Source organism: Typopeltis vanoorti, chromosome 19 (genome assembly GCF_054136105.1).
Source record: "Typopeltis vanoorti isolate ZY-2024b chromosome 19, IOZ_Tvanoo_1.0, whole genome shotgun sequence".
Classification (NCBI taxonomy): Eukaryota; Metazoa; Arthropoda; class Arachnida; order Uropygi; family Thelyphonidae; genus Typopeltis; species Typopeltis vanoorti.
Genome location: NC_143567.1, coordinates 62,043,641 through 62,070,643, shown reverse-complemented (window position 1 = coordinate 62,070,643; position 27,003 = coordinate 62,043,641). Strand labels below are relative to the sequence as shown.

The window sequence follows — 27,003 nt, the reverse complement described above, 5'->3', positions numbered from 1 at the left end:
GTTTAAGAATGACAGTATCAAGAGCATGTTTTTCAAAATGCTCCATATAGAAATTAGCCAGAGAGTGGTAAGCCCATGGAAGTAACCAGTAGGAATGGTAAAATTAAAGAGAGATCAATAATGCTGGGGGAAAAACATTTTTCAGTAAATTTAAAGTGTCAGAAAGGGGGATATTTGTAAACAAGGAGGTGACATCAAATCTCACCATATCATTATCATTTAAAACTAAATTTTGAATTAAAGATTTTAAATGCATGGAATTTTTTTTATATAAGAAGTAGTGTGGCCAGTTAGTAGAATTAAAGATTTATCTAGCTGTTTGGCTAATTTAAAGGAAGAGGAGTCAGTAGCATTTACTATGAGATGGAGAGGGTGATTAGGTTAATGAATTTTGGGTAATTTGTATATTTTAGAAGTCTTTTTAAATTTTTTCTTCTGAAATTTGGTGGCAGATTGTAAGTAGTGTGATTTCTGAGCAGCACATTAATTTTTCAATTAAAATAACTGGAAATGAAGAGCCTGAAATGAAAACCAATTAGAACAGCAGTGTTCCAGATGGACTGGAACACTGCTGTTCATGGTAGCCTCAACCCCTTAGGCAGATGACTATGAACTGCATACCCATTATGAAAAACGTTTATAATAAAATGCCATTTGTACTCCAGGTCAGGGCTGCGCCAATCTGAGGGCATCACACCCTGGTGGCAACATTTTATGTAGCTAATATCTAATTTGGATTATACAATGCAGTATTAAGGGCAGCTGATAAAAGTTTGCACCTGGGCGGCAAATACCCTTGGCGTACCATATGTATGCAGCTGTATTATTATTATCTTTCAATCAATAAAGAGTGGGCTCTTCATTTTAAATATTAGCAAAGATAACATAAAGTGAAGAAAAAAAGATGTGGGCCAATCATTTTATAAAAGATTTTTATTTCATAATATATTTTTAGTTGCTTCTTTTTTTTTTTTTTTTTTTTACACAAGTTAAATTAATTATAGTACTATAGTTGGTTTATGTATATTACATATTTACAATAATTTGAAATGAAACAGATTTTTTACAATATGCAATAGTAATGATCAACAATCTTTCAAAAATTTTTGAGAGAGAATTGGACCTGGTTTCTGTAACCAAAATTCTATCATCATTATTATGGTTTTATATATCTTTCCCATATCTGTAAAGGAAAACACAAGAATAGAAATTTAATATAAGTGTATTAAAAATGATTCTACAATTGTAAGGCAACATTTATTAATGAGTGATTACTTAAATATGATGCATAAAACTAGACAGTCAATAAATACTTAAAACTGAAGAAGCAATTTCTCCAGTAAAGCAATGATTAATTATTAATAAGTAGAATGATATCTTATTCACTAATATATTATAATGTAAACTATTGCAATTAGCTTTTAAAGCCCAATAATACACATTATAGTTATAGATAAATTTATAAATTTATCTATATTTACATTTGTGCATTTTTCAAAAGGGTCATTTAAGGGATGAAGCTCCTCCATATAGCCTTTAAGGAAAGCAAAAAACCAAAAAAGGGCTTCTGAAACATTGTGCAATCTTGCTTTTTTCATGGTGCACTCCACTATAATAACGTATCAATTGGATACTAAATAAACAAGGAAGACCTGGCAATTTGAGACTGTAGTGACTTAAACCACAAATAAATATGTTGGTATGATATGATCAGATATAATGCTGAATGAGGGGGAAATTGGATAAAACAAGAATATACATTTACACCATAGCATACAGTGAGCAATCAGCTAGTGGAACGACCTCAAGCTAAAGGCAGTCATCTTCAACATTACAAGTGTCAATGAAAAAGAGGATACAAAGCTATTAGATAAACAGCAGACATACCATGTTAATATAACAGGTGTTAGTGAGATAAAACATGTGAAAAACTATTAGAGTTGAAATATTTCTAAATAATAACTATTCAGGCAATATTTGCATATTTGCATTCAGACAACAGTAATCAGGACGAAGCAGTTGTAGTTTTCAATATAAAAAAATGAAGATAAACTTCTTGAATGACAAAAAATTTCAACAGGACAAGATGGACAATTTCAAAATGAATAATTGGGCAATGATATTTATTTTGATCAATGACTCCATAGAAGGTGTAGGGAAGAAGTAAAGGAATATTTTGAATCATATAGAAGGACCAACTAACAAAGGAAAAGTTGGTTCTTATTAGAGATCTAAAAGAAGTGAATCTCAGACATACAGAAACATTTGCAAAATTTTGGAGAAAAGAGCAAAGCTAACAATAATAGTAGATGCCTGCTAGATTTTAGTCAGGACAACTGGTCATCATTAATGCCATATTATAGCATAAAGATGTGGATAAAATCACTTGGAGGGAATGAGAAAAGTGTTACTGACTATGTTACTGTTGATAGTAATTGATATCTTCATGTTGGTTCAGAATACAAGTGTATATAGTGGATAAGAAACAGGAAGGGATCACCATATAGTTTTGAGTAAGATAAAACTTGATAAAAATGAATATCATATTGAGAAGAAAAATATGACAACAGTTTCAAAACGAATCAGAATCGAGCAGCTTTCAAAGATCACTTGTAAATGCAATCAAATATTATTCGATTTGATCATTATATTAATCAAACACTGTTAGTCAGATAAATAAATATTACTTATGTCAACACATCACAACTAATATGTTATAATTCTTGCAACCTTTTTTTGTGTGTGTGTGTGTGTGTGTGTGTGTGTGTGTGTGTGTGTGTGTGTGTGTGTGTGTAGGATTAATATTAAAAAAAGAGTTTGCAAACACAAACTAAGCCTGTGAGATCCAATGAAAATAAAGAAAACACTGAGTGAATTGAACCATATCTGCACTGAATTTCATAGTGGACTCAAGAAGGTTAAAGAGGAACAATATGAAAGTTATGCAGGAAAAGTAGTTAATAAAATCTGTGGGGAACATTTATAAGAATATAAAAGATAAGTTTCACGAAAGGGATGATTAAGGATCAAAGCTATATAACAGGGAGGAGACCATCTACATAGCCATTTAAGAATGTGGAGAACCGATGATTGTCCAGTCCTCACCTTCTCGTGGTGCACCCTGTTAGGTATCTACCTGGATACTCAATGAATGAGGTTGGGCTGGCAGTTTTTGGAATTTAGCAGACCAAACTGCTCTTATTGACTTAAACTACAATGTAAAATGATGGCACAACCATGACAGAATTTCATGCTGGCTAGGGTGACACAAAGATCCCATTGTTTTCATCAAGGAATCAGTGAGAACAGCAAAATGTCAACTACAGGAACAAATCCCAAAACACATCCCAACTCAACATCAACACAGTTCAAGATTGGTACAACAACATAAGTATCAATGAAAAGGAAATGGAACTATAATGGAACAGATAAGTGTTACCTAAATGAAGAACACAAAAACAGGGAAATCTTTCTAAGCAACAAAAACAAAAAAAATATATATATCCAGGCAACAACAATCAGGAAGAGGAAGGAAGGAAGAAGTTGCTATGTATTCGACACTAAATACTAGAATAAGCTTCTTGAATGGCAGGCAATATCAAGTAAAGTAATGAGTGCAAATATCAGTAAGGTGAACTGGATAATAAGACATTGCTTATATGCCTACCACAAAAGGCTATACTAAGGAAGAAATGGACTAATTTTTGGAGGAATTAAAGAAGGTAGCTGAATCAATCAAAAAGGAAAAGTTAGTCCTTGTTGGAGATCTGAACAGCAAAGTAGAAATGATTACCAGGACATACCAAAACGTTTTGGGAAATTTTGGAAAAAAGAGCAAAGTTCATAATAATGGTAAGTGCTTGATGGATTTCTGTTCAGGACATGAGCTAGTTATTACACCATATACCAATATAAAAGTGTACACAAATTCACATGGAGAGAAGATGCAAGAAATAAGAAACATCGTTGACTATGTTATAGTTGATAGTGATGTTTTATCACTGGTTCAGGACAGAAGAGCATACAGAGGATATGAAACTGGAAGTGATCACTATGTAGTTTTGAGCAGGATAAAACTGAATTTCATATTGAAAAGAAGAGCGGATAAAAATTAAAAAAAAAAAAAAAAAAAAAACAAAGGTAGTAGTTTTCAGAGATGAACTGTAGGCTCAAATACACAAACATCATCCAAGAAAAAATGAGAGAGTTTGAAGTCAAGAGCAAAACCTTTGAGATTCGTTGACAAACCATGAAGAAAACACTGATTGATTCAGCCAGAGAGGCATGTGGTGAGGTTGTCTGTAAGGATAGAAAAATTAGAACTCCATGGTGGACTCAGGAAGTTAAAGAGGTAGTCAAGAAAAAGCACGTCAAAAGCTCCTGAAAAGTAAGTCAGCTTGTGCTCTTAGAGAATATTCTCTAAAATGTGACAAAAAAAATGTAATAAAGCATTGCAATGTGTAACACTAGCTAAACAAAGTCATGGGAAGACTCTAGTAAGAACATAGAAAATATCAAGAAGGTGACAAAATATTCTGGAGGCTATTGAAAAAGCTAAGAAATGGAGGAAAGAATACTGTAAAAGGAATCCAGAGAAGATAAAGGTGAAATGAAAACTGAAAGTAAAGATATTCTAGATGTCTGGAGTAATTACATTGATAAATTGCTAAATAAAACAAGTAGCGACAGCATGGTAGTAGATAACGCTTAACAGGAATGCAATCAAGAATACATATCAATACATGAAGTAAAAAAAAAAAAAAAACATCAAAAACCTGAAATGTGGAAAGACAGCTGGAGTAGATGTTATTTGACCATAAATGCTCAAATATGAGGGTTATAAAAGTTTTACAGTGGCTACACTGCATAATTCAGAAGGACTCTTAGAGGGTCCAATTCTAGATGTTTGTAGTAAACCTCTCACAACACCCATTTACAAAAAGGGAAATAAAACTGACAATGTGAGAATTACAGAGTAATTTCCCTTTTGAGTGTTCCTGGAAAGATTTGAGAAACAGCTAAGAAAAATTGTGGAATCAGGTGTGTGACATATTATCTCCTCTGCTATTCATTATCTATATGGATTACACTATGAAGGAAAGTGGTATTAAATCATATATCAAAATTGGCTAGTTAATCTTAGCTGTTTATTTTATGCAGATGTGTTATACTTCTGAATAAATCCAGTGCAAGTCTGCAAGATTCCCTGACTAAACTGAATAATTGTTGTAATAAATGTGGTATGAAAATCAACAATAAAAAGACAAAGACACATTGAAAACACCAAATTTATCTTGATTGGTGAATCTATAGAGCAATTTAGTAAACTGCATATTTAGGCACAATTTTTAGTGAAGATAGAAAATTAAAGATGGAAACAGACAACAGAATTAGTAAAGCTGGTATGTGCAGGAAGTCAGCTGAATAAATTTATATGGAATAAGAAAGAAATTAGTAAAACACTAAATTAGTGGCATAGAAGACAGCAAACCAATTTTAACTTGTAGATCTGGGAGCTGGGTAGAAATAAAAAACTTGTTCAATGACTGGAGACCAAAGATATGAGAGTTCCGAGAAAGATTAGTGGAGCGAACTGGTGGCATCAATGGTAGTATCATATCAAAAATGAGGATATTAGGAAAGAACTTGCTCTACTGTTAGCATTCAGAAATGTTTCAGCAGAGCTAATCTCAGATGGTATGGTCACTTAAACAGAATGTGAGAGGAAAGATTAGCAAAACAAGTGTTCTTTGCCAGGTTGACAGGAAAAAGACTCAGAGGAAGACCAAGATATAAGTGGAATAAGTTCCTCAGAAGACAGAAATATAAAATCTGATAATGTGGGAGTCTTGACAGATAACAGATCAATTTTGAGGAGGAAGATTGTAGATTGGAAGTTAGTTTGGGTTTTACTTTTTCATGTAATACTATCATAATATCAGGAGGTCAATACTGAGAAAACTGAAGTGTGGAAGTTTAAGTATATGATATTTATCCAGAAATGATTAAATACGAAAGTACAAAAGTTTTTCATTAGCCTATAATAATTCACTGAAATAATTTAAAAGGGCTGGTCAGTAGGTCAAATTTCAAATGACCCGAGCAGGGTTGTTATAGGAAAACATAGAAATATGAGAACTAGAGGGGAATTTTCCTAATAGTTCTAGGTGAAATTTATGCAAGTATATTCAAGATTAGGCTAATAAAAACTGTGAAAGAAGAAGCTGGTTCAGATCAAACAAGGATGCAGTCAGATTTTTTACTTTAAGGGGTCAAGAAATCATGGAAATATAACAAGGATCTGTATATCTGGAAAAGGCAGATAATAAAGTGCTAAGGAAAAAAAAAACCTTGCAAACTTTTAGAGTTTGGGCAAAGTTGTATGGTGTAAATAAGGAGTTAAACATAGCAATACTCCATAGCTGGCCTGGTTGGCCAAGTGGTTAGCATACTTGCTCTCAAACTAACAGGCTGCAGGTTTGAATCCTGCCATAGGCATGGATATTTGTGATTGTCTTTAGGTGAGAGATGAATTTTATCACCAAGTATGAGACCACCTTTCTGTTTATTGGAGGACTAAAGTGGCTTGATAAATTTCCATGTTTGGTCTCTAGAGCAGGGTTTCCAGATTATGTAAAAATAACAACATTACAATATATATATGTAGAAAGTATTTTACCTTGGGTATAATAAATGTTAAAGATACCGAGCTATTTTAAACCTGGTTTTACTCCATTTCCCAAGTAAGCAAACAGACAAACAAGTCAAGTTTGCACCTGCACGTACTGGAAGTCTAGCTGACCCTTAAGGATCAGCTAGACTTCCAATATGTGCAGGCTTCCAAAGGGTAAATATTAAGAATTCCAAATGGCTATCGTTAAGGGTAAATATTAAGAATAGTGATCATAGCTTATTCTACTTTTACCATGAGTTGCCTTGACTTGCACTACTTTGAGGGTCAGCTAGACTTCCAATACATGTAGGCACAAACTTGACTTGTTTGTCTGTTTGCTTACTTGGGAAATGGAGTAAAACCAGGTTTAAAATAGCTTGGTATCTTTAACATTTATTATACCCAAGGTAAAATACTTTCTACATTTATATCTCATCAAGAGATTTTTATTTAATAAGGTTAAAACACCTTATGGTAACTTGTTCTGGTAAAATACTTATAAACTCTGTATTACTAAAATCTTGGTATTTCTAGCCTGGCTCCCACTGATGAGACACCTCAATAAAGGTCGAAACCAGTCTGGGCAGTGGCACCTTGCCTTTAATACACAGCATCATACATCTCCTCAAGGAGATGGGCTGTGCATTAAGAGTAAATATTAAGAATAGTGATCAGGGCTTATTCTACTTTTACCATGAGTTGCCTTGACTTGCACTACTTTGAGGGTCAGTATTACTAAAATCTTGGTATTTCTAGCCTGGCTCCCACTGATGAAACCTCAATAAAGGTCGAAACCGGTCTGGGTAGTGGCACCTTGCCTTTAATATACAGCATCATACATCTCCTCAAGGAGATGGGCTGTGCATTAAGGGTAAATATTAAGAATAGTGATCAGAGCTTATTCTACTTTTACCATAAGTTGCCTTGACTTGCACTACTTTGAGGGTCAGGTAGACTTCCAATAAGTGCAGGCGCAAACTTGACTTGTTTGTCTGTTTGCTTACTTGGGAAATGGAGTAAAACCAGGTTTAAAATAGCTTGGTATCTTTAACATATATATATATAATTGATAAAAAAAAAATCCTCAATCCACCCACAATACAAAATGTTCTACAGGTTTATAATAACATTTTGTGAATGGGAACCACACATTAAAAAAATGAACAAATAAATAAAGCTCAGTTGGTACAGAAGCCCTTTTCCTGCATAAAAGTAATTATTGCAAACAAGAATTACTTTTATGTAGTTCTAAAAATGGAACTACTTTTATCTTACAAGTAATGACTTCTAAAAATAAAAAAGGTGGCAAACCTTTTGGCAACTCCTATAGGTAAAGATGACCTTGCTATTACTTCTGCCTGGTATCTCCAACTCTGGGCCTGGCTCCCACTGAAGAGACCTCAATAAAGGTCGAAACTAGTCTGGGTAGTGGCCAATCCCTTAACATAACAATATACATATTCACAAGGAGATGTATTTTGCATTATGGGAGATACTGGGATAGGAGTGTTGGTAGCTTGCTCCACCTTTGCTACGAGATGCCTGGTGTTGTACTACTTACCCAGGTAAGATAGTACAACACCACAGTCCTGAAGATATTTTCAGGCACAAACTGTGTTTGCTCTCACTTGGATAAAGGATTAAACTAAATTTATTATAATGACTTCTACGTTTGCCACAATGCAATACTGTACTGATATTATGGCTGTGGTGTAAAATTAAAAAGAAATTTCAATGAATGAACAATTCCAAAGTGCAGATTATGACATCTGCTAGTAAATGGTGAGTTTTTTGAAATTTATCATTTGCAATAATGGATGGAGTACTGATACAGAAATTCAGCCAGGACTTTTTTTTGTTTGGCAGTTCACCATAGCAAATCATTTCATTACAGCAATATTTGTTATAGTACATTCATAAATAATGCTTCATGATATAAACAACACCAAGTGAGTAAAAAAGAAATTAATTTATTGAACTTAGTAATATTTTGCTGGTTTTCTACCTGGCATCTTCAGAGTACAAATTATAACTGTCACAAGCACAAAGATTACATTAAATCATTAGAAACAATTCAATCTGTAAATGACATAGAACTAATGTCCTAACATGGTCCCCTCTATGGACTAGATAATCATAAAGTTAATTTGGAGAAGTTAGGCTATCTGGTCTCAGAATGACTGTTTCTCAGATCTTAGGCAAATTAATGCAACCATACTTGTTGAGGTTGTGAAAGTGATTCATAGCAGATGCTGATTATAAAAAATCTTTCAGGCTTATAGTGATTTCTGTGTAAAGCCAGTGCCTTCCTTCATTTAATCCAACATGAAGAAGTACATTATGTTCAATAAATTAATTACTTTTTCCTCTTTTGGTGTTGTTTATATTGTATTAAGAATAATCAACAACACAATAAACCTCTTAATATGTATGCTATAGTACATATAGTAAAGGGCATGGTCTGCTAGTCCCGACTTGACATAAAGATAATCATGGATGTAATTTTTGTGTTCTTCAAGGTGAATGTTAACTGATTTACCAGTCTGTCCAAAGTAGGCCAAACTGTAGGCACAAGAAACTTTATACAATCCAGGATGTGCAAGAGGATAAAGTTGATCTTTAGGAGAGGAGATGAAGGTAGTTAGTTGTACGAGTGGTTTAAAAGCGGCATTTATAGAAAACATTAGCTACCTTCTCTGATGTGCCTTTAATATACGGGAATGGAATAGTTTTGCTGTGATGCTGGGTAGAAAACCAGCAAAATATTAAGTTCAATAAATTAATTAATTTTTCTTCTTTTGGTGTTGTTTATATTGTATTAAGAATAATCAACAACACAATAAACCTCTCAATATGTATGCTGTAGTACATGTAGCATACATATTGAGATATGTATGCTATATGTAGGTATAATATAGATATGTGAGAAAAAAAAATCAAAATATGACTTTGAAAATGTAATGTAACAATTCAGTTTAAAAAGTTATAGAAAAAGAAAACATACCTTTTTCTTTCTCTACACTACTGATTACCGAATTGAAGTCTTCCAGAAGACTGCAATAGTTTGTGGACAGCATAACATTCAGATTATTATTACTATCCAAACTTTTCACTTGATCCAAAAGCATTAAGAATACACCACAACATTCATAAAGCGTTTGAGATGCTAATTCATTTTGCTTATCAAAACTGAAGTTACCAATTTTTTCCTCAAAATCGACATTACTTTCTGTTAATATTCCACAGATACTATACTTTAAAAGGTATACTGTATAAAGGAGAAATAAATCCATGATTTTTTTGCCAGTATGTTGAGAAGAAATTAAAATTTTCCTTAAGCAACTATCTTTTTTTAGATGTCCATACATCCATTTTACTATTCTAGTGATGTATGACACATCTGAAGTACTATTATTCATATTGAAATTAAGAATTTTTATAACACATGTCAGAATCTGTAAGTACTCTCTTTCAGAATTTTTTACTGCATTCCATGAAGGATGCCAAAATAAGAATATTTCTGCAAATAATGCCTGACACTGTTTTGCTATTATTATGAATTGAGCTTTGGTATTTTTTTCTTCAACTGCTTCTGAGCTAAAAGATGAGAGTGATGAGTAGTCTACAACAGATCGGCAAGAATTTTTTATAACATCACATTTTTTGCACATATCAAACAGTTTAAATATATGAGTCTGAGTAAGATAAGTACAATTTTCTGAAACTGATTCTGATGGCATGTTTTCTTCCTCTAAGAGAGTAATATTGGTCAGCATGGAATGGAGGAGTTGTAAGTAGAGATGTATTGATGTCAGTGAGCTGTAAGGTAAAAAAACACAGGTAAAAGAATGTTAAATAATATAAACAAATTATGAGAAATTTGTATTACAACTTTCTCATATAAAATCTATATTTGATAAGAACAAAAACTTGTCCAGATCCTTCAAATATAAACTTAATATTACACTTCCTGAAGTATTAACCAAATCTTTTTAGTGACGATGGTAAATTGAATATGGAAATAGGCAACAGAATCGACAAAGCTGGTATGGTCGGAAGTCAACTGAATAAATTTATGTAATAAGAGAGAAATTAGTTGTATACAAGAGTGTTCAAACCAATTTTAACTTATGGATCTGAGAGCTGGGTTGGAAGTGAAACACTTGACCAAAGACTGGAGACCTCAGATATGAGAGTCCTGAGGAAATTAGTAAAGAACTTGACATTGTCATCATCCAGGAATGTGTTAGCAGAGCTAATCTCAGAATGTATGGTCACTTAAACAGAATGGGGGAGGAAAGATTAGCAAAACAAGTGTTCTCCCAGGTTGACAGGAAAAAGATCCACAGGAAGACCAAGATATAGGTGGATTTATACAGTAAAAAGTGCCTTAGAAGATAGAAATATAAGATCTGACAATGTTGGAGTCTTACAAGGTAACAGATTGATATGGAGGAAAATTGTAGACAGGAAGTTAGTAATGATGTAAATTTTTCATGTAGTACTATTGTATCCTGTACACCCCCTTGAGGGTACATGTCAGGAATTTGATGATAATAATGATTTTCTCTTGAATACTTTTTGTGTATTTGAGTCTACAATGCACCTCTGAAAGCTGCCCAACTTTGATTTGTATTAAAACTTTATTAAATACTCTTCTTTTCAATATGAAATTCAATTTTATCCTGCTCAAAACTAAATGGAAATCATTTCCAATTTCATATCCTCTGTAAACTCTTGTTTCTTGAACCTAGGAGAACATAGTCAATGAGACTTTTCTTATTTCTTGCATCTTCTCTTCATGTGAATGTGTGCACATTTTTATGCTGGAACATGGTATTAGTAATAACTAGTTCATGTCCAGAACAGAAATCCAGCAAGAACTTACGATGCTGTTTAGAACTCCAACAACAACCGACTTTTCCTTTTTCATGGTGTCTGTAGCCTTCTCTAATGCCTTGAAAAATATCTCTGCTTCTTCCTTAGTAGAACCTTGTGTGAGATCATGGACATGAATAAGTCTCATTGTCCTGTTCCACATTCTGATAGTTACTCTCATCACTCTACTTGATATTGCTTGCCATTCAAGAAGCTTATCTTGGTATTTAGTGTTAAATACTATAGCAACCCTTTCCTTTCCTTGATTGTTATTGCCTAACATTTTGTATTTGTTGATTACAAAGATTTCCCATGTTTCTGCCTTTTTCTTTTTGGTAACACTTATTATGTCAATATTGTACTTATCCAATTCTTCTTCATCTAGGTCCACTTCCTTTCAATTGATGCTTCTTATGTTGATTGTACGAATCTTGAGCTTTACTGATCTTGAGTTGGGATACAGTCTTCAGTTTGTTCCCTGGTTCCTTGGCAAAAACAATGGGACCTTGTGTAATTGCTTGACATCCCCAGCTAGCATGAAATTCTGACACATTGTATCATCATTTTGCATTGTGGTTTAAGCCATTATGAATACAATTTGGTAAGCTAAATCCTAAATTGCCAGCCTATCCTTGTTCATTCATTATCCAGGTAGGTACAACATGAGAAGGTGAGGATTGGACATTAGGTCAGAAGCCTTGGTTGGTTCTCTGCATTCCTTAAAAGACTATGTGGAGGTCTTCTCCCAGTTACCCAAAACATAGACATTTTCAACTCAGCAAAATATAAGTTAATAAAACATCTCTTTGATAAAATTGTGTGATGTTGTTAATACCGTGAAAAATAAGTCATGAATAACCATCAATACCTAAGCTTATCTGTTAGATAAGCTTAGGTATTGATGGTTATTCATGACCATCAATACCTAAGTAGATGAAATGTTTTACTTGTTCTACAGGTTCTCAATGCTTCTGCCTATTTTCATTGTCTTTGTCTTGTTATTGCTGACCTTCATAACATATCTATTACAACAGTTATTCAATTTAGTCAGGGAATCTTGCAGACTTGTAGCGGATTTATTTAGAAGTATAACATTATCTGCATTAAGCAAAGAGTTTACATTAACACCTCCAATTTTGATATCATGTTTAATACCACTTTCCTTCATAATGTGATCTATATAGATAATGAATAGCAGAGAGGATAGTGTACATCCTTGCCTAACACCAGATTTAACATTAAACCATCTTCCTGTACTTCCTTCAATTCTAACTGCTTACTTACAACTCAAATAAAGACTAAGTATTGCTTGATATAATGCCCCAATGACACCATACGACTGCAGCATTTTGAATTGCTTTCCTCTTGAGCACATTGTCATATGCCTTTTCCAGATCTACAAACTTAAATACAGATCCTTGTTATATTCCCATGATTTCTCAACTATTTCTCTTAAAGCGAAAATCTGATCCTGACGAACTCTGTTTGGCCTAAACCCAGCTTATTCTTCTCCAAGCTTCTCGTCTCCAATGTTTCTTAGACATTTCTCAAGAATTACATAATCTTACCAGAAACACTCAGAAGAGAAATTCCTCTGTAATTCTCATATTCAGCTTTATTCCCTTTTTTATAGACTGGTGCTATGAGTGCTCAACTCCAATCATCTGGAATTCAAATCTCTTACTAGGCCTTCTGAATTATGCAGTGTAACCACTGTAAAACTTTTATACCTCTATATTTTAGCATTTCTGGTCGAATATCTACTCCAGCTGCTTTCTCAGATTTCAGGTTTGTGATGGCTTTATCATCTTTAAGTACAGATATATATTCTAGATGGCATTCCTATTGAGTGTTTTCTACCAGCATACTATCACTGCTTGTTTCATTTAGCAATCTTTCAAAGTAATTACTCCATACATCAAGAATATCTTGATCCTCAATTTTCATGTCTCTTTTATCATCTCTAGTTCCTTTCACAGTACTCTTTCCTCCATTTCTGATCTTTTTCAATATCCTCCAGAATATTTTACCACTTTCCTGATATTTATTTTCAATGTTTTCTTACCAAAGTCTTCCCATGACTTTAGTTTAGCTAGATTTACACAGTGTTTTACTTTATGACATTTTTATCTGCTTTCCCTAAGAGCACAAAGTGACTTACTTGTCAGGAACTTTCAATGTTTTCTTCTTTTCCTTGACTGCCTCTTTAACTTCCTGAGTCTATCATGGAGTTCTGATTTTTCTATCCTTACAGACAACTTCACAACATGCCTCTCTGGCCAAATCAATCAATGTTTCCTTCAGGATTTGCCATTTAATCTCCAAGGTTTGGTTCTTGTTTTCAAATTCTTTCATTTGTCTTCAATGACGTTTCTGTATCTCAGTCTACAGTTCATCTCTGATTCATTTAAAAACTTTTTTACACATTCTTCTTTTCAATATGAAGTTCGATTTTATCCTGCTCAACACTAAATGATGATCATTTCCTACTTCAAATCCTCTGTATGCTCGTGTCCTGAATCGGTGGGAAAACATCACTGTCGACAATAACAAAGTCAATCAGGCTTTTCTTATTCCTTGCATCGTCTCTCATGTACATTTTTGTGCATTTTTATGTTGGAACATGGCATTAGCAATAACTAGTCTACGCCCTATGCAGAAATCCAGTAGGTACCTACCATTATTATTAACTTAGCTCTTTTCTCCAAATTTTCTCAAAACATTCTTATATATCTGGTAATCATTTCCTTTTTTGTTGTGTCAGCTGCTTTCTCCAATGCCTCCATTTATTCCTTATTAGAACCATCTGTGGGATCATAAGTACAAATAAGTCTCATTGTCCAGTTTCCCATTCTGATATTAGCCCACATCACTTTACTTGATACTGCCTGTAATTCAAGATTATTCTCATATTTAATGTTTAATATTATAGCTACTCCTTTTCCCTGATTGTTATTTCCTAAATATAATATCTTGTATCTGTTGCTTAAAAACAATCACTTCCTATGTGTTCCTCAACTGTTTTTCAACAGAATGGTGCCAATCTTGATCTCTGGTGATGTGGAGTTGGAGTTCGTTCCAATAGCTGACTTTTTTTTTGCTGTTTGCCTTGGTCCCCCTGATGAAAACAACAAGAGCATTGTTTTGAGTTATTGTTTAAGCCAATAAGAATATAATTTGGTCGGCTAAATCCCAAATTGCCAGCCCATCCTCATTCATTTAGTATCCCGGTAGATACCCAACAGAATGCACCACAAGAAGGTGAGGATTGGACATCAGGTCAGGTCAGAAGCCCTGGACAGTTCTATGCATTCCACCAAAAGGCCATGCAGAGGTCTCCTTCCAGTTATCCAGCCTTAACCCTTAAGCACCCCTACTAAGAAGTCAACTGAATAAATTTATATAGAATAATAGAGAAATTAGTCAAAACAGTGAACTAGCTATATACAAGACTTAAAAATCAATTTTAACTTATGGATCTGAGAGCTGGGTTAGAAATGAAACACTTGATTAAAGACTGGAGATATTAGAGTCCTGAGAAAGATTAAGGGAATGAAGAACAATGGCAATATCATATTAAAACTGAGGATATTAGGAAAGAACTTGACATTGTTAACATTAGAAATGTTAACATTATAATGTTAACATTTATTGTTATGTGTTAGCAGAGCTAAGCTCAGGTGGTAAGGTTATTAAACAGAATGTGAGAGAGGAGCAGTTAGCAAAACAAGCGTTCTTTGCCAGGATGGCAGGAAAAAGTTCCAGAGGAAGACCAAGATCTAGGTGGTTTGATACAGTAAAATGTGCCTTAAAAGATAGGACTATAAAATATGTTGATATCGGAGTGTTGACAGAAAACAGATTCATTTAGAGGAGAGTTGTAGATAGGAAGTTAGTAAGTAACAATGTAACTTTTTCATGTAGTACTATCATAATATCCTAGAACATAATATACATTTTAATTTTCAAATCACATGTATATGAACTGAGTGGCCACTTTATTAGGAACAGCATTTAATACCAAGTGGGGTCACCTTTGGACTTAAGAACAACCTATATTCTCCGTAGCATTGATTCAACTAAGTGTCTAAAATGCTCGTCTGAAATGTTTGTGCATGATGTGACAGTGCCATGTTGCTGCTGCAAACTGCTCATTCCCCCCTCATCCCAGAAATGGTTTATTGAGTTGAGGTCTGGAGACTGAGCTGGCATACTGAAGTAAAGGAAATGACTGTCCTGTCACGTTTCTTGAATTTCTTCAACATGCTACATTCTTTGTCACATTGTCTTGCTGGAAGTATCCATTTAACAATGGGTAAACATGATTAGTGATGATATTAAGATAGGCTGTCACATTCAGGTGGTGTTCAACTGGTATCAAGGGACCTAATGTGTGGAAAGAAGACATTTCCCTCACCATTACCCCCCCCCCCCCCCACACACCAGCCTGAGATATTGATGCTTGGCAAGAAAGGTTCATAGCCTCATGTTGATGCTGACATATTCTAGTTCAGCCATCAGCATGAAGTACAGACTGGGACATGCCAGACCATGTAGCATTTTTTTCAGTCATCAGCTGACCAGCGTTGGTGATCACTTGCCCAACCGAAGTCACAGCGGCCTGTTCTTATGTGACAGCACTGAGATTAAGGATGGCCATCTGCTTCTGTACCCTATCTATGACAGCATTCAATGAACTGTGCACTCTGAGATTACGTTCTGACTGCCACTGTTGTACTGCACTGTACAACAGTGGCATTAACAATCATACCATACTCAAAGTCGCTTAAGTCATGCCTTTTACCCATTCTGATGCATCAAACACAAAAAACAGAATCATTGGATGCTTGTTCTGTGTGATTTATATAGCAAACTGCAGTCACGTGAGTCAATATTCCAGATAGGTCTATTTTCTAAATGGGGAGGGTATTCTTAATAAAGTGGTCATTCAGTGTATTTTTACAGTATTACACACTCATTATGTAGCAGAAGCACAATAACAATCATTTCAGTAAATTAAAAAAAAAAAATACTTACTCTAATTTGTTTAAGCTAGACAGGACCAAGAGGAATTCACACACATATGAAGCATGTTTTTTTTCACATACATTCCATAATGTGTGTAAAATCTTCAATGAGAAAGTATTTATTTCTTCATCAGAACTATAAAATGAAAGAGAAATGTTTTATTAAAATAAAGAATATGATTTAGTAGTAAAAAAAAAAAAAAAATCGAAAATCAAGCACTTTTGTTTGCTTTAAATGGCCAGATATGTCTTCAGTTGAATGATTAATTTATTTCCCTACCTTCTTTTTCCAAACAATGAGATATTACACATCATTCTAAAAATTTAAATTTGTAAGTGGCAGCAACCAAACCTTGTATTAAAAGAGATTCCATTACCCCATCAATTTTCTAAGAGTAAATCAGAAGAATCATGAAATATATATGACTGTTCATACAACAAACTTATATGAATTATCAACAACATGAAGGTTCTGGTAAATTTTAATAATCATCAGAAGTAGATATGTTGATATCTGCCCTTGAGTTTACCAATATTGAATAGTCAATAATATTATTATAAATCTATACAGCTTTTTTTTTTTTTATATGCACTCTTCATTGACAAACCTTCTGCTGTCTTAAGGGCACCATAACAGGCTTTAATCGGCTCTCACACAGTGATTAAAACTATAAATGTTGTGTTTGAAGGCACACCATCTAATATGCTATGCATACTATGAGAAGACCATTACAATTTGAGAAGTAGGACTTATAGCTTATGTAAAGAGCAAAAGAAGTTGATTGGGTTGACCCCCAATTCTTGTATGTAGGCAGTCAAATAATTTCAAATGACATGACCTACTGCTGAAATCTGACTGCTAGAACTGAAAACAGTCTTTTTTTCATCAGGTAACCCAGTATTGGATTTGATGTGGAAACTGTAATGGTTGAACTAAATGAGAGGAGAAAATACAAACTGAACATCATCATCATATACAAGTTGTGGTCAATGTCAGACATGAACAATCACTCCAAAACAAAAATCAAGTTGCCAGTGTAATCCAAGGAATTGTCAGTGTCATCCTACTTGAATATGTAAATACCACCCACAGAGTTATAGACTGCTAACAAAATAAAAGTTATTTGTTAGCAGTCCTGATCATTATTGCTTGAATATTTGAAGAATAGTTTATTTAAGACTGCTCCTATTTAAGAAGGGTTAGTCTTAAATAAACTATTCTTCATAATGTAATTTTTTCTCTGAATAAGGCATATCCAAATAGCCTACTCGGAAATTGAAAATTATGGGGGGGTCTGTGATGAAATATGTCTTACATGTTTAATGTAATGGGGGGCTCTCTAATATCTTATTCTACTTGATTTTCATACAATTTATATTTATTTAAATTTATGCTATAGTGCTGACAACAAAAGAAATGCGGTTCAATTTGTGTAGTCAATATTTCTTTTCACTGATATACAAGGTGCACATTTGTTAAATAATATGTAGTCAGATGCAAAGTATATATCTAGGCTGACCCCTGGTCAACCCTGAGTGTGTTTCCTCTAGGTTTACACAACTTTATTGTTACTATTTAAAATTCAAGTGTGATAACTATAAGTTATTTGTATTCCTTCTTAAAGCCAAACTGATTATAAACTATTGGTGCAATTATCAATATTCCTATTAGTGAAGGGTTAAGGAGTAAAGTTAGGCTAAAGATAGGAACCCACACAACCATTAAAGAATAGTGAGAACCAAGCAGTAACTCTAATTTAGTGTTCAATCCTCACCTTTCTTGTGTTGCGATCCATTATTAGGTATCCATCTGGGAACTATGATGAAAACAGTGAAAAGTCAGACACTGGAATAAACTCAAATTCAACATCAGCAAATTTGAAGATAGGCACCTTCAATGTAAGAAGTCATCATCATCATCAAATTCCTGCCATGTACCCTCAAGGGGGTGTACAGGATATGATAGTACTACATGAAAAAATTACATCATTACTAACTTCCTATCTACAATTTTCCTCCAAATCAGTCTGTTACTTGTCAAGACTCCAACATTATCAGATCTTATATTTCTATCGTCTAAGGCACTTTGTACCATATCAATCCACCTATATCTTGATCTTTTCCTGCCAACCTGGCAGAGAACACTTGTTTTGCTAATCTTTCCTCTCCCATTCTATTTAAGTGACCATACCACCTGAGATTAGCTGTGCTAACACATTCCTGGATGCTGACAGTGTCAAGTTCTTTCCTAATATCCTCGTTTTTAATATGATATTGCAATTGATGCCATCTGTTCACGCCTCTAATCTTTCTCAGGACTCTCATATCTGCGGTCTCTAGTCTTTGGTCAAATGTTTTACTTCTGACCCAGCTCTCAGATTAATAAGTTAAAACTGGTTTCAACACTGTTTTGTATACAGCTAATTTAGTGTTCCGACTAATTTCTCTCTTATTCCATATGAATTTATTCAATTGACTTCCCACCATACCAGCTTTGCTGATTCTGTTGTCTATTTCTATAATTAATTTACCATCTTCACTAAAAATCGTGCCTAAGTAGCTGAAATGTTTTACTTGTTCCACAGGTTCTCCATTCACAACACAGTTAACATTTTCAATGATTCTGCCTATTTTCATTGTCTTTTTTCTTTTTATTGCTGACCTTCATACCATATCTATTACAACAGTTATTCAATTTAGTCAGAGAATCTTGCAGACTTGTAGCGGATTTATTTAGAAGTATAACATTATCCGCATAAAGCAAAGAGCTGACATCAACATCTCCAATTTTGATATCATGTTTAATACCACTTTCCTTCATAATGTGATCCATATAGATAATGAATAACAGAGGGGATAATGTACATCCTTGTCTCACACCAGATTTAACATTAAACCATTTTCCTGTACTTCCTTCAATTCTAACTGCTGACTTACAACTCAAATAAAGACTAAGTATTGCTTGATATAATGCCCCATTGACACCATATAACTGCAGCGTATTGAATAGCTTCTCTCTTGGCACCTTATCATATGCCTTTTCCAGATCGACAAAACTTAAATACAGATCTTTGTTATATTCCCATGCTTTCTTGACTATTTGTCGTAAAGTGAAGATCTGATCCTGACAGCCTCTATTTGGCCTGAATCCAGCTTGTTCTTTACCCAGCTTTTATTCCACAATTCTTCTCAATCGTTTCTTAAGTATACTTGCATAGATCTTGCCAGGAACACTCAGTAGGGAAATACCTCTGTAATTCTCACATTCAGTTTTATTTCCCTTTTTATATATGGGTACTATGAGAGCTCTACTCCAATCATCGGGAATTCATCCCTCTGTCCTTACTCCATACTTCAAGGATATCTTTTTCTTCCGTTTTCATGTCACCTTTATCATCTCTAACTCCTTTTACAGCACTCTTTCCTCCATTTCTGAGCTTCTTCAACAACTCCAGAATATCTTGCTTCCTTCTTGATATTTATTTTCTATATTCCTGCCAAAGACCACACATGACTTTTGTTTAGCTAGTTTTACACAGTGTTTAGCATTCTTGCATTTGTCTCTGTATTCTCTAAGAGAGCACAAGCTGACTTATTTGCCAGGAACTTTTGATATGCTTTCTTTTTTTCCTTCACTGCCTCTTTAACTTCCTGTGTCCACCATGAAGTTCTAATTTTTCTATCCTTGCAGACAACTTCACCTCATGCCTCTCTAGCTGAATCAATCAGGGCTTTCTTCAATGCCACTGAATCTCCAAGGTTTGATTCCTGTTCTTAAACTTTTTCATTTTTTCTTGAATAATATTTGTGTATTCTAGTCTACAGTTCACATCTGAGAGCTGCTCAACTTTTATTTGCTTTAAAACTTTCTTACATGTTCTTCTTTTCAATATGAAATTCAATTTTTATCCTGCTCAAGATTAAATGGTGATCACTTTCAATTTCAAATCCTCTGTACACCCTGGTGTCCTGCACTAGTGGGAAAACATCCTGTCAATAATACCATAGTCAATGAGACGTTTCTTATTCCTTGCCTCTTCTCTCCATGTGAATTTGTGCACATTTTTATTGGAACATGGTGTTAGTAATAACCAGTCCATGTCTTGAGCAGAAATCCAACAGGTATTTTCCATTATTGTTAGCTTTGCTCTTTTCTCCAAATTTTCCCAAAATATTTTTGTATGTCTCACAATCATTTCCTACTCTGCTATTTAGATCCCCAACAAGGACCAACTTTTCCTTTTTCATTGTGTCAGTTGCTTTTTCTAAAGCATCAAAAAATTCCTCCACTTCTACCTTAGTAGAACCTTCTGTGGGACCATAGGCACAAATAAGTCTCATTGTCCAGTTCCCCATTTTCATATTTGCCCACATTACTCCACTTGAGAACTGCCTGCCATTCAAGAAGATTAGCCTCGTATTTCGTGTTGAATACTATGGCTACTCCTTCTTTTCCTTGATTGTCATTGCCTGAATATAACATTTTGTATTTATTGCTCAGAAAAATCTCACCAGTGTTTTTCTATTTTGTTTCAGTCATCCCTATTATGTCAATCTGGTACTTATCTAATTCCTCTGCTAGCTCCATTTCTTTGCCATTCAGGCTTCTTATGTTGATAGTATCGATCTTTAACTCTCGTGATGTTGAGTTGGGGTGTGTTTTCAGATTTGTTCCAGTAGCTGACTTTTCGCTGTTCATCCTGGTTCCCTGGCGAAAACAACGGGGGCCTTGTTTAACTAGGCAACACCCCAGCCGGCATGAAATTCTGTCATGTTGTACCATCATTTGAAATTTTTGTTTAAGCCAATAAGAATACAATTTGGTCGGCTAAATCCCAAATTGCCAGCCCATCCTCGTTCGTTCAGTATCCAAGTAGATACCCAACAAGGTGCACCACAAAAAGGTGAGGATTGGACATTAGGTCAGAAGCCCTGGTCGGTTCTCCGCATTCCTTTAAAGGCTATGTGGAGGTCTCCTCTCAGTTATACAGCTTTGATCCTTAAGCAAGTCTCGTGTCAATGTAATTGGTGAAGAACATTAAAACAGATGAGATTCTTCTCAATACAACATTTTGAGTTAATATTAAATCATATCTGAATATTATCTTATATTCAAGCAACAATGATCAGGAAAAGGAAGGAGAAGTACAACATTCAATACTAAACCATAAATAAACTTCTTGAATGACAGACAATTTCAAATAGAGTAATGTGGGAAGTTTCAAAATGGGGAATTGGACAACGAGACTTGTTTGTGCCTATTCCTAAAAAAGGTTGTAGGAGATCTAAACAGCTGATTAGGAAATGAATACCAGATGTACATACATGTTTTGAGAAATTTGGAATAAAGGACAAAGCTCATAATAATAAACCACAATGGAAAATCTTTCTCCACATCAGGTATTAATGCTGATGATGACCAACGAATAATTATTTTCTCCATTTTATAAAATATAAATTATTATTTCCAGTGTTTGTGAATTTTTTCCTACTCATCCTTCACACACCACTAATCATTTCCTTGCCAAGAAAAAACATAAGACCTAACTCTTCATATGAATCAAATTTCAACTTACAAGAAATTTGACTCATGAAAAAGTTTGTGAACCAGAATGTTTTTGTTAATTGGGGAGTGTCTGTACACAAAATGATATACAGGTATACCTTGATTAATGTGGATTTGATTATCACGGCGAAATTAATTGCAGCAATCCCTTGATATATACGGCAAGAGTTTTGATTAACGCGCCTTTAAATTTACCATGCAAAATCATGCTCATGCCACGAGGCTGCTAGCCTTGTGGTCATCCAAATTCTCTTAATGATCTGTGTGAGAAAGTGAAAGTTTTATTTTTCCCACCAAATACAACATCATCGTTACAACCTATGGACATGGGAGTCATTGCAACTTTCAAAGCCAGTTGAAACAACAACAATGGGAAAAAATGCGATTATGCTCCACGAATTTTGGAAAAAATTTAACATTAAACATGCAGTTGAGAACATTTGTGACTCGTGGGAGCAAGTGTCTTTTAGTTGCATGAAAGCTGTTTGGAAAAACCTTCTACCAGAATGCGCTAATGACTTAGGTTGTTTTCAAAATCCTGTGAACAACGTGGTCAAAGAAATCGTTGCAATTGGTGAAGACCTTGGTTTTGATGGTGTTGATGCGGAAGATGTTAAAGAATTATTGGATTCAAATTCAAAAGATTTCAGTGACAACGATCTTCTTGAAATTGAACAAAGCACATATGAAGACAACAAACAAATGGAATGTGAAGATGATGTTCTAAAGGAAATAACAGTCAAAGAACTGGATGGAATATTTCGCAGTTTAGAATCACTTAAGCAGCAAGTAATGGATATGGATCCAGATGTTAATTGAAGAATGCTTGTTTGTTGAGGTCTGGAGAGTCATTTTGCTTGTTATGGTAGAATTTATGCCGATAAGAAAAAAACTAAAACTGTTTAAACGACTCTTTATAACTTCTTTTGATTAAAAAAAAATGCAGTAACTAATGTAGGTACAAGTATTTATTAAACATTTACTTTCCATTCATTTTTTATCTTTCCTAAAAGAGTACCATATAAAACGAACTATTAGTACAGTAATCGATGAGGGATGAATTGTACTTTTTACCATTGATTATTAGATTTGATTAACGTGATTTTGATATACGTGGTGACATCGAGGGATTAATTAACCGCGTTAATCAAGGGATACTGTACACATGTAGCCTGTACTTAAGTTATAAGTTAGAATATACACAAGAAGATGCTTGATGTAAAATCTCATGTAAAGCCAGCATCTCCATTGTTATTATTTGCTAATGTGGATTACATTATGACATGCATTAAAACCTCATATCAAAAGCAGATATATCAAACTCATCTCTTTATGCAGAAGATGTTATTAATCTTAAACAAACCTAGTTTGTCTTCAGGACTCTACTTGAATAACTGATGTAACAAATTTGGTATGAAAAATAATCACACAAAAACAATGAAAACCACATTTATGTTACTATCAGGACAAAACTTCACATGCTGAAATAAAGCAGAAAAAAAGTCCATTTGTAATCCACAATGAATATATCTATCTTTTACTAGCTTTTTTTTTCCTTTTTAAATACTTTAAATGCATTGTAGTAAAAAAGACAATACAAATTGGGTAACTTTGTGATCAGGGACATGAGTAACTTTAGAAATACAAAGTTGCAATGCTGAATCACTAAAAAACCTGATCTCCCTAGAGCTTATATAATAGTCTTTTATTAGTTTGTTTTTAAGGCCAGTGGTTTTAATCCATAACTTAAAGATTGCTAAAATTAACAGGTGTAATTATGTAATGTACCGTTTATCCAATCTTCAAAATGACCCTTGCACATCAACCAACTTTTCGTACAGCATCACGTAATTGTACTTCAATTATCCAGCCCTTCAATTACAGAGCAGCAGTAAACTGCCTTACCAATGTGGTCAGATGAACAGTAGATTACTGTCTGTTAACTGTATGTTTTTATGGTATGAACCTCCGTGACTCAGTTGGTATAGATGAAGCCCTTTGGTTGGAAAGACCTGGGGTTGATTCCCATCTAACGATGCAAGGAACTTTTATCTGGTCTCATACAGAGGTAGAGGTTTTTCGTCCCCCTCCACAACAGGCAAACTGGCCTAGTGAACACAAATGGATTTACAATGATAAAATATATATACCTAATCCCTCATTAGGAGAGCTCACCTCCTCCAAAGGGATAGGGGAGAAACTCCATATGAATAAATAAAAATAAATGTTCTTATGGTTGGTTTGCCTGTTTTGTGGAATGAAAAAACTGAGTTTCCAGAAGGATTAACATTGCCACTCCCATATGAGACCAGCTAATTCACTTTCATCTTAGACAGACTGAGAAACTGAAGTCTTTTCAAAAAAAGGGAATCATCATTAGAAAAAGGAAGTCTGAGTTGTGACTGCAAACTTGTCACTATGGAAGATTGCCTAACTGTTAGGGTATTTGGTTTACAAAAACCTAGTTATAAGAATAAATGATTAAAAGGTCAGAGTGGGTTATCAGAATATAATAAATTTAGTTTAATCCTTTATCCAAGTGAAAAAAAAAAACTTGGTTTATCAGAAATTGGAGATCAACAGAGACAGCAAATAAATGCAGATAAACGGAGAAAGGAAATTTTTAGATCTGACATCGAATGTTTAATCCAAGTTGAGGTGACAGTAATAGTTATGGCTTACCCTTGAGGTTCTGTTATTTCATCAGAAATAAACCTGACCTGTTATTTCCTAAGAAATAACAGGTCAGGTTTAGATGTTTGTAGGTGGTGGCATATGTCATTTCTGCTGAAAACATAAATGCTGGTGAAATTGATATGAAGTTTTTTTTTTTTTTTTGTATTGATTTCATCTAGTTTATTTTTGTTACTGTTGTGTTTTTGGTATCGTTTCTCGAAGTTCATCTAAAGGTTATTTAATAAATCAATATACATATTTATAAAGGTTCATAAATATATAAAATTTAGGGCTCATAAATTTCAGAACATAATAGGTTACATAAAAAGAGGATCTTACCTATTCCTGATAACATTATGAAGCCACACTAAAAGACCGTTCTGAAGAAGAGTCTGTGCTGAGGAGTGTGTTTCAACTGCTCGAAGAATAGCAGATAAAATTAACACCTTATAGAAATTAAAAAAAGGCTATAAAATTTGGAATTATCAAATTTAACAATGTAGAAGGTAGAGTAAATTAAAGATAAATGGCAAAGTTTTTACAAAATTAAGTTAAGACTCTATTTAGGATGAAAAATGCATTTAAGTACCTTGGAAACTCCAACAAATTTTGAATCTGAAGAAAAAGATTCAAAATTAAAGAAAAACTCCTGAAATTAATATTTCAGTTTTTCTTTTTTAGGTAGGTATATTAAATTACAATGAACATAAAAAGTGCTCCATTCTTTTGAATAGCTTAATTATAAAAGCATAATCATTAAAAAAAAAAAAGGTAACAATCATAAAACATCCAAAACAACGAGACATTTAAAACTATAAAATAATTTCAAAAATGAATTTCTAATATACTTAAAAGGGAAAACAAATTTTTTTAGTATAGCCCTCCTGTATGTTACTGCTCGCTAGCATTGATGGCAGGGTATGTAAAGTCTCCAGTCCACAAATCCAATAAGCTGGATTTGTGACCCTTTACATCACAGATGCTGATGAAAGTCATTAAGTGATGATGATTTTCACTGCCCTGTGTATTACTACAATCCCTTATTTGTTGGCAGCCTGATATAAAAAACAGAAGGCTGCAGCATTTCATATTTATATTGTTTTTATATCCAGGTTTGCCAAGAGAAACACCTCCAAAGTTCTTATTAGCACATACATGTTTTTCCTTTTAGATAATTGGTTAACAATTCCATCATGTAATTTTTTTCATAACATTTCATCACAAATCTGAAAGTACAACCCCAACTCAACATCACGAGAGTTAAAGATTAGTACTATCAACATAAGAAGCCTGAATGGCAAAGAAATGGAGCTAGCTGAGGAATTAGATAAGTACCAGATCGACATAATAGGGATGATTGAAACAAAAAAGACCAAAACTGGTGAGATCTTTCTGAGCAATAAATACAAAATGTTATATTCAGGCAATGACAATCAAGGAAAAGAAGGAGTAGCCATAGGATTCAACACTAAACACGATGCTAATCTTCTTGAATGGCAGGCAGTCTCAAGTAGAGTGATGTGGGCAAATATGAGAATGGGGAACTGGACAATGAGACTTATTTGTGCCTATGGTCCCACAGAAGGTTCTACTAAGGTTAGAGGTGGAGGAATTTTTTGAGACTCTAGAGAAAGCTACTGACACAATGAAAAAGGAAAAGTTGGTCCTTGTTGGGGAGCTAAATAGCAGAGTAGGAAGTGATTGTCAGATATACAAAAATATTTTGGGAAAATTTGGAGAAAAGAGCAAAGCTAACAATAATGGAAAATACCTGTTGGATTTCTGCTCAAGACATGGACTGGTTATTACTAACACCATGTTCCAATAAAAATGTGCACAAATTCACATGGAGAGAAGAGGCAAGGAATAAGAAAAGTCTCATTGACTATGGTATTATTGACAGGATGTTTTCCCACTAGTGCAGGACACCAGGGTGTACACAGGATTTGAAATTGGAAGTGATCACTATTTAGTCTTGAGCAGGATAAAAATTGAATTTCATATTGAAAACAAGAACATGTAAGAAAGTCTTAAAGCGAATAAAAGTTGAGCAGCTCTTAAATGTGAACTGTAGACTAAAATACACAAAGATTATTGAATTAAAAATGAAAGAGTCTGAGAACAAGAACCAAACCTTGGAGATTCAGTGGCAAACCTTGTAGAAAACCCCGATTGATTCAGCC

General features: G+C 34.0%; 1 protein-coding gene across 1 annotated transcript in view; it reads right to left on the bottom strand.

Moving 5' to 3' along the window:
- Window positions 1–1,007: 1,007 nt before the first annotated feature.
- LOC150096173 (nucleolar pre-ribosomal-associated protein 1-like) overlaps window positions 1,008–27,003 on the bottom strand; it is an 87,589-nt gene continuing 61,593 nt past the window's right edge. Inside the window, exons 11-14 of the mRNA XM_090409630.1 lie at window positions 25,160–25,266; window positions 16,589–16,714; window positions 9,678–10,492; window positions 1,008–1,183 (exon numbers count right to left, since the gene is read on the bottom strand). Coding sequence (XP_090265756.1) covers window positions 1,086–1,183; window positions 9,678–10,492; window positions 16,589–16,714; window positions 25,160–25,266 — 1,146 coding nt within the window. The 3' untranslated portion in view covers window positions 1,008–1,085. The remainder of the gene's footprint in view (window positions 1,184–9,677; window positions 10,493–16,588; window positions 16,715–25,159; window positions 25,267–27,003) is intronic.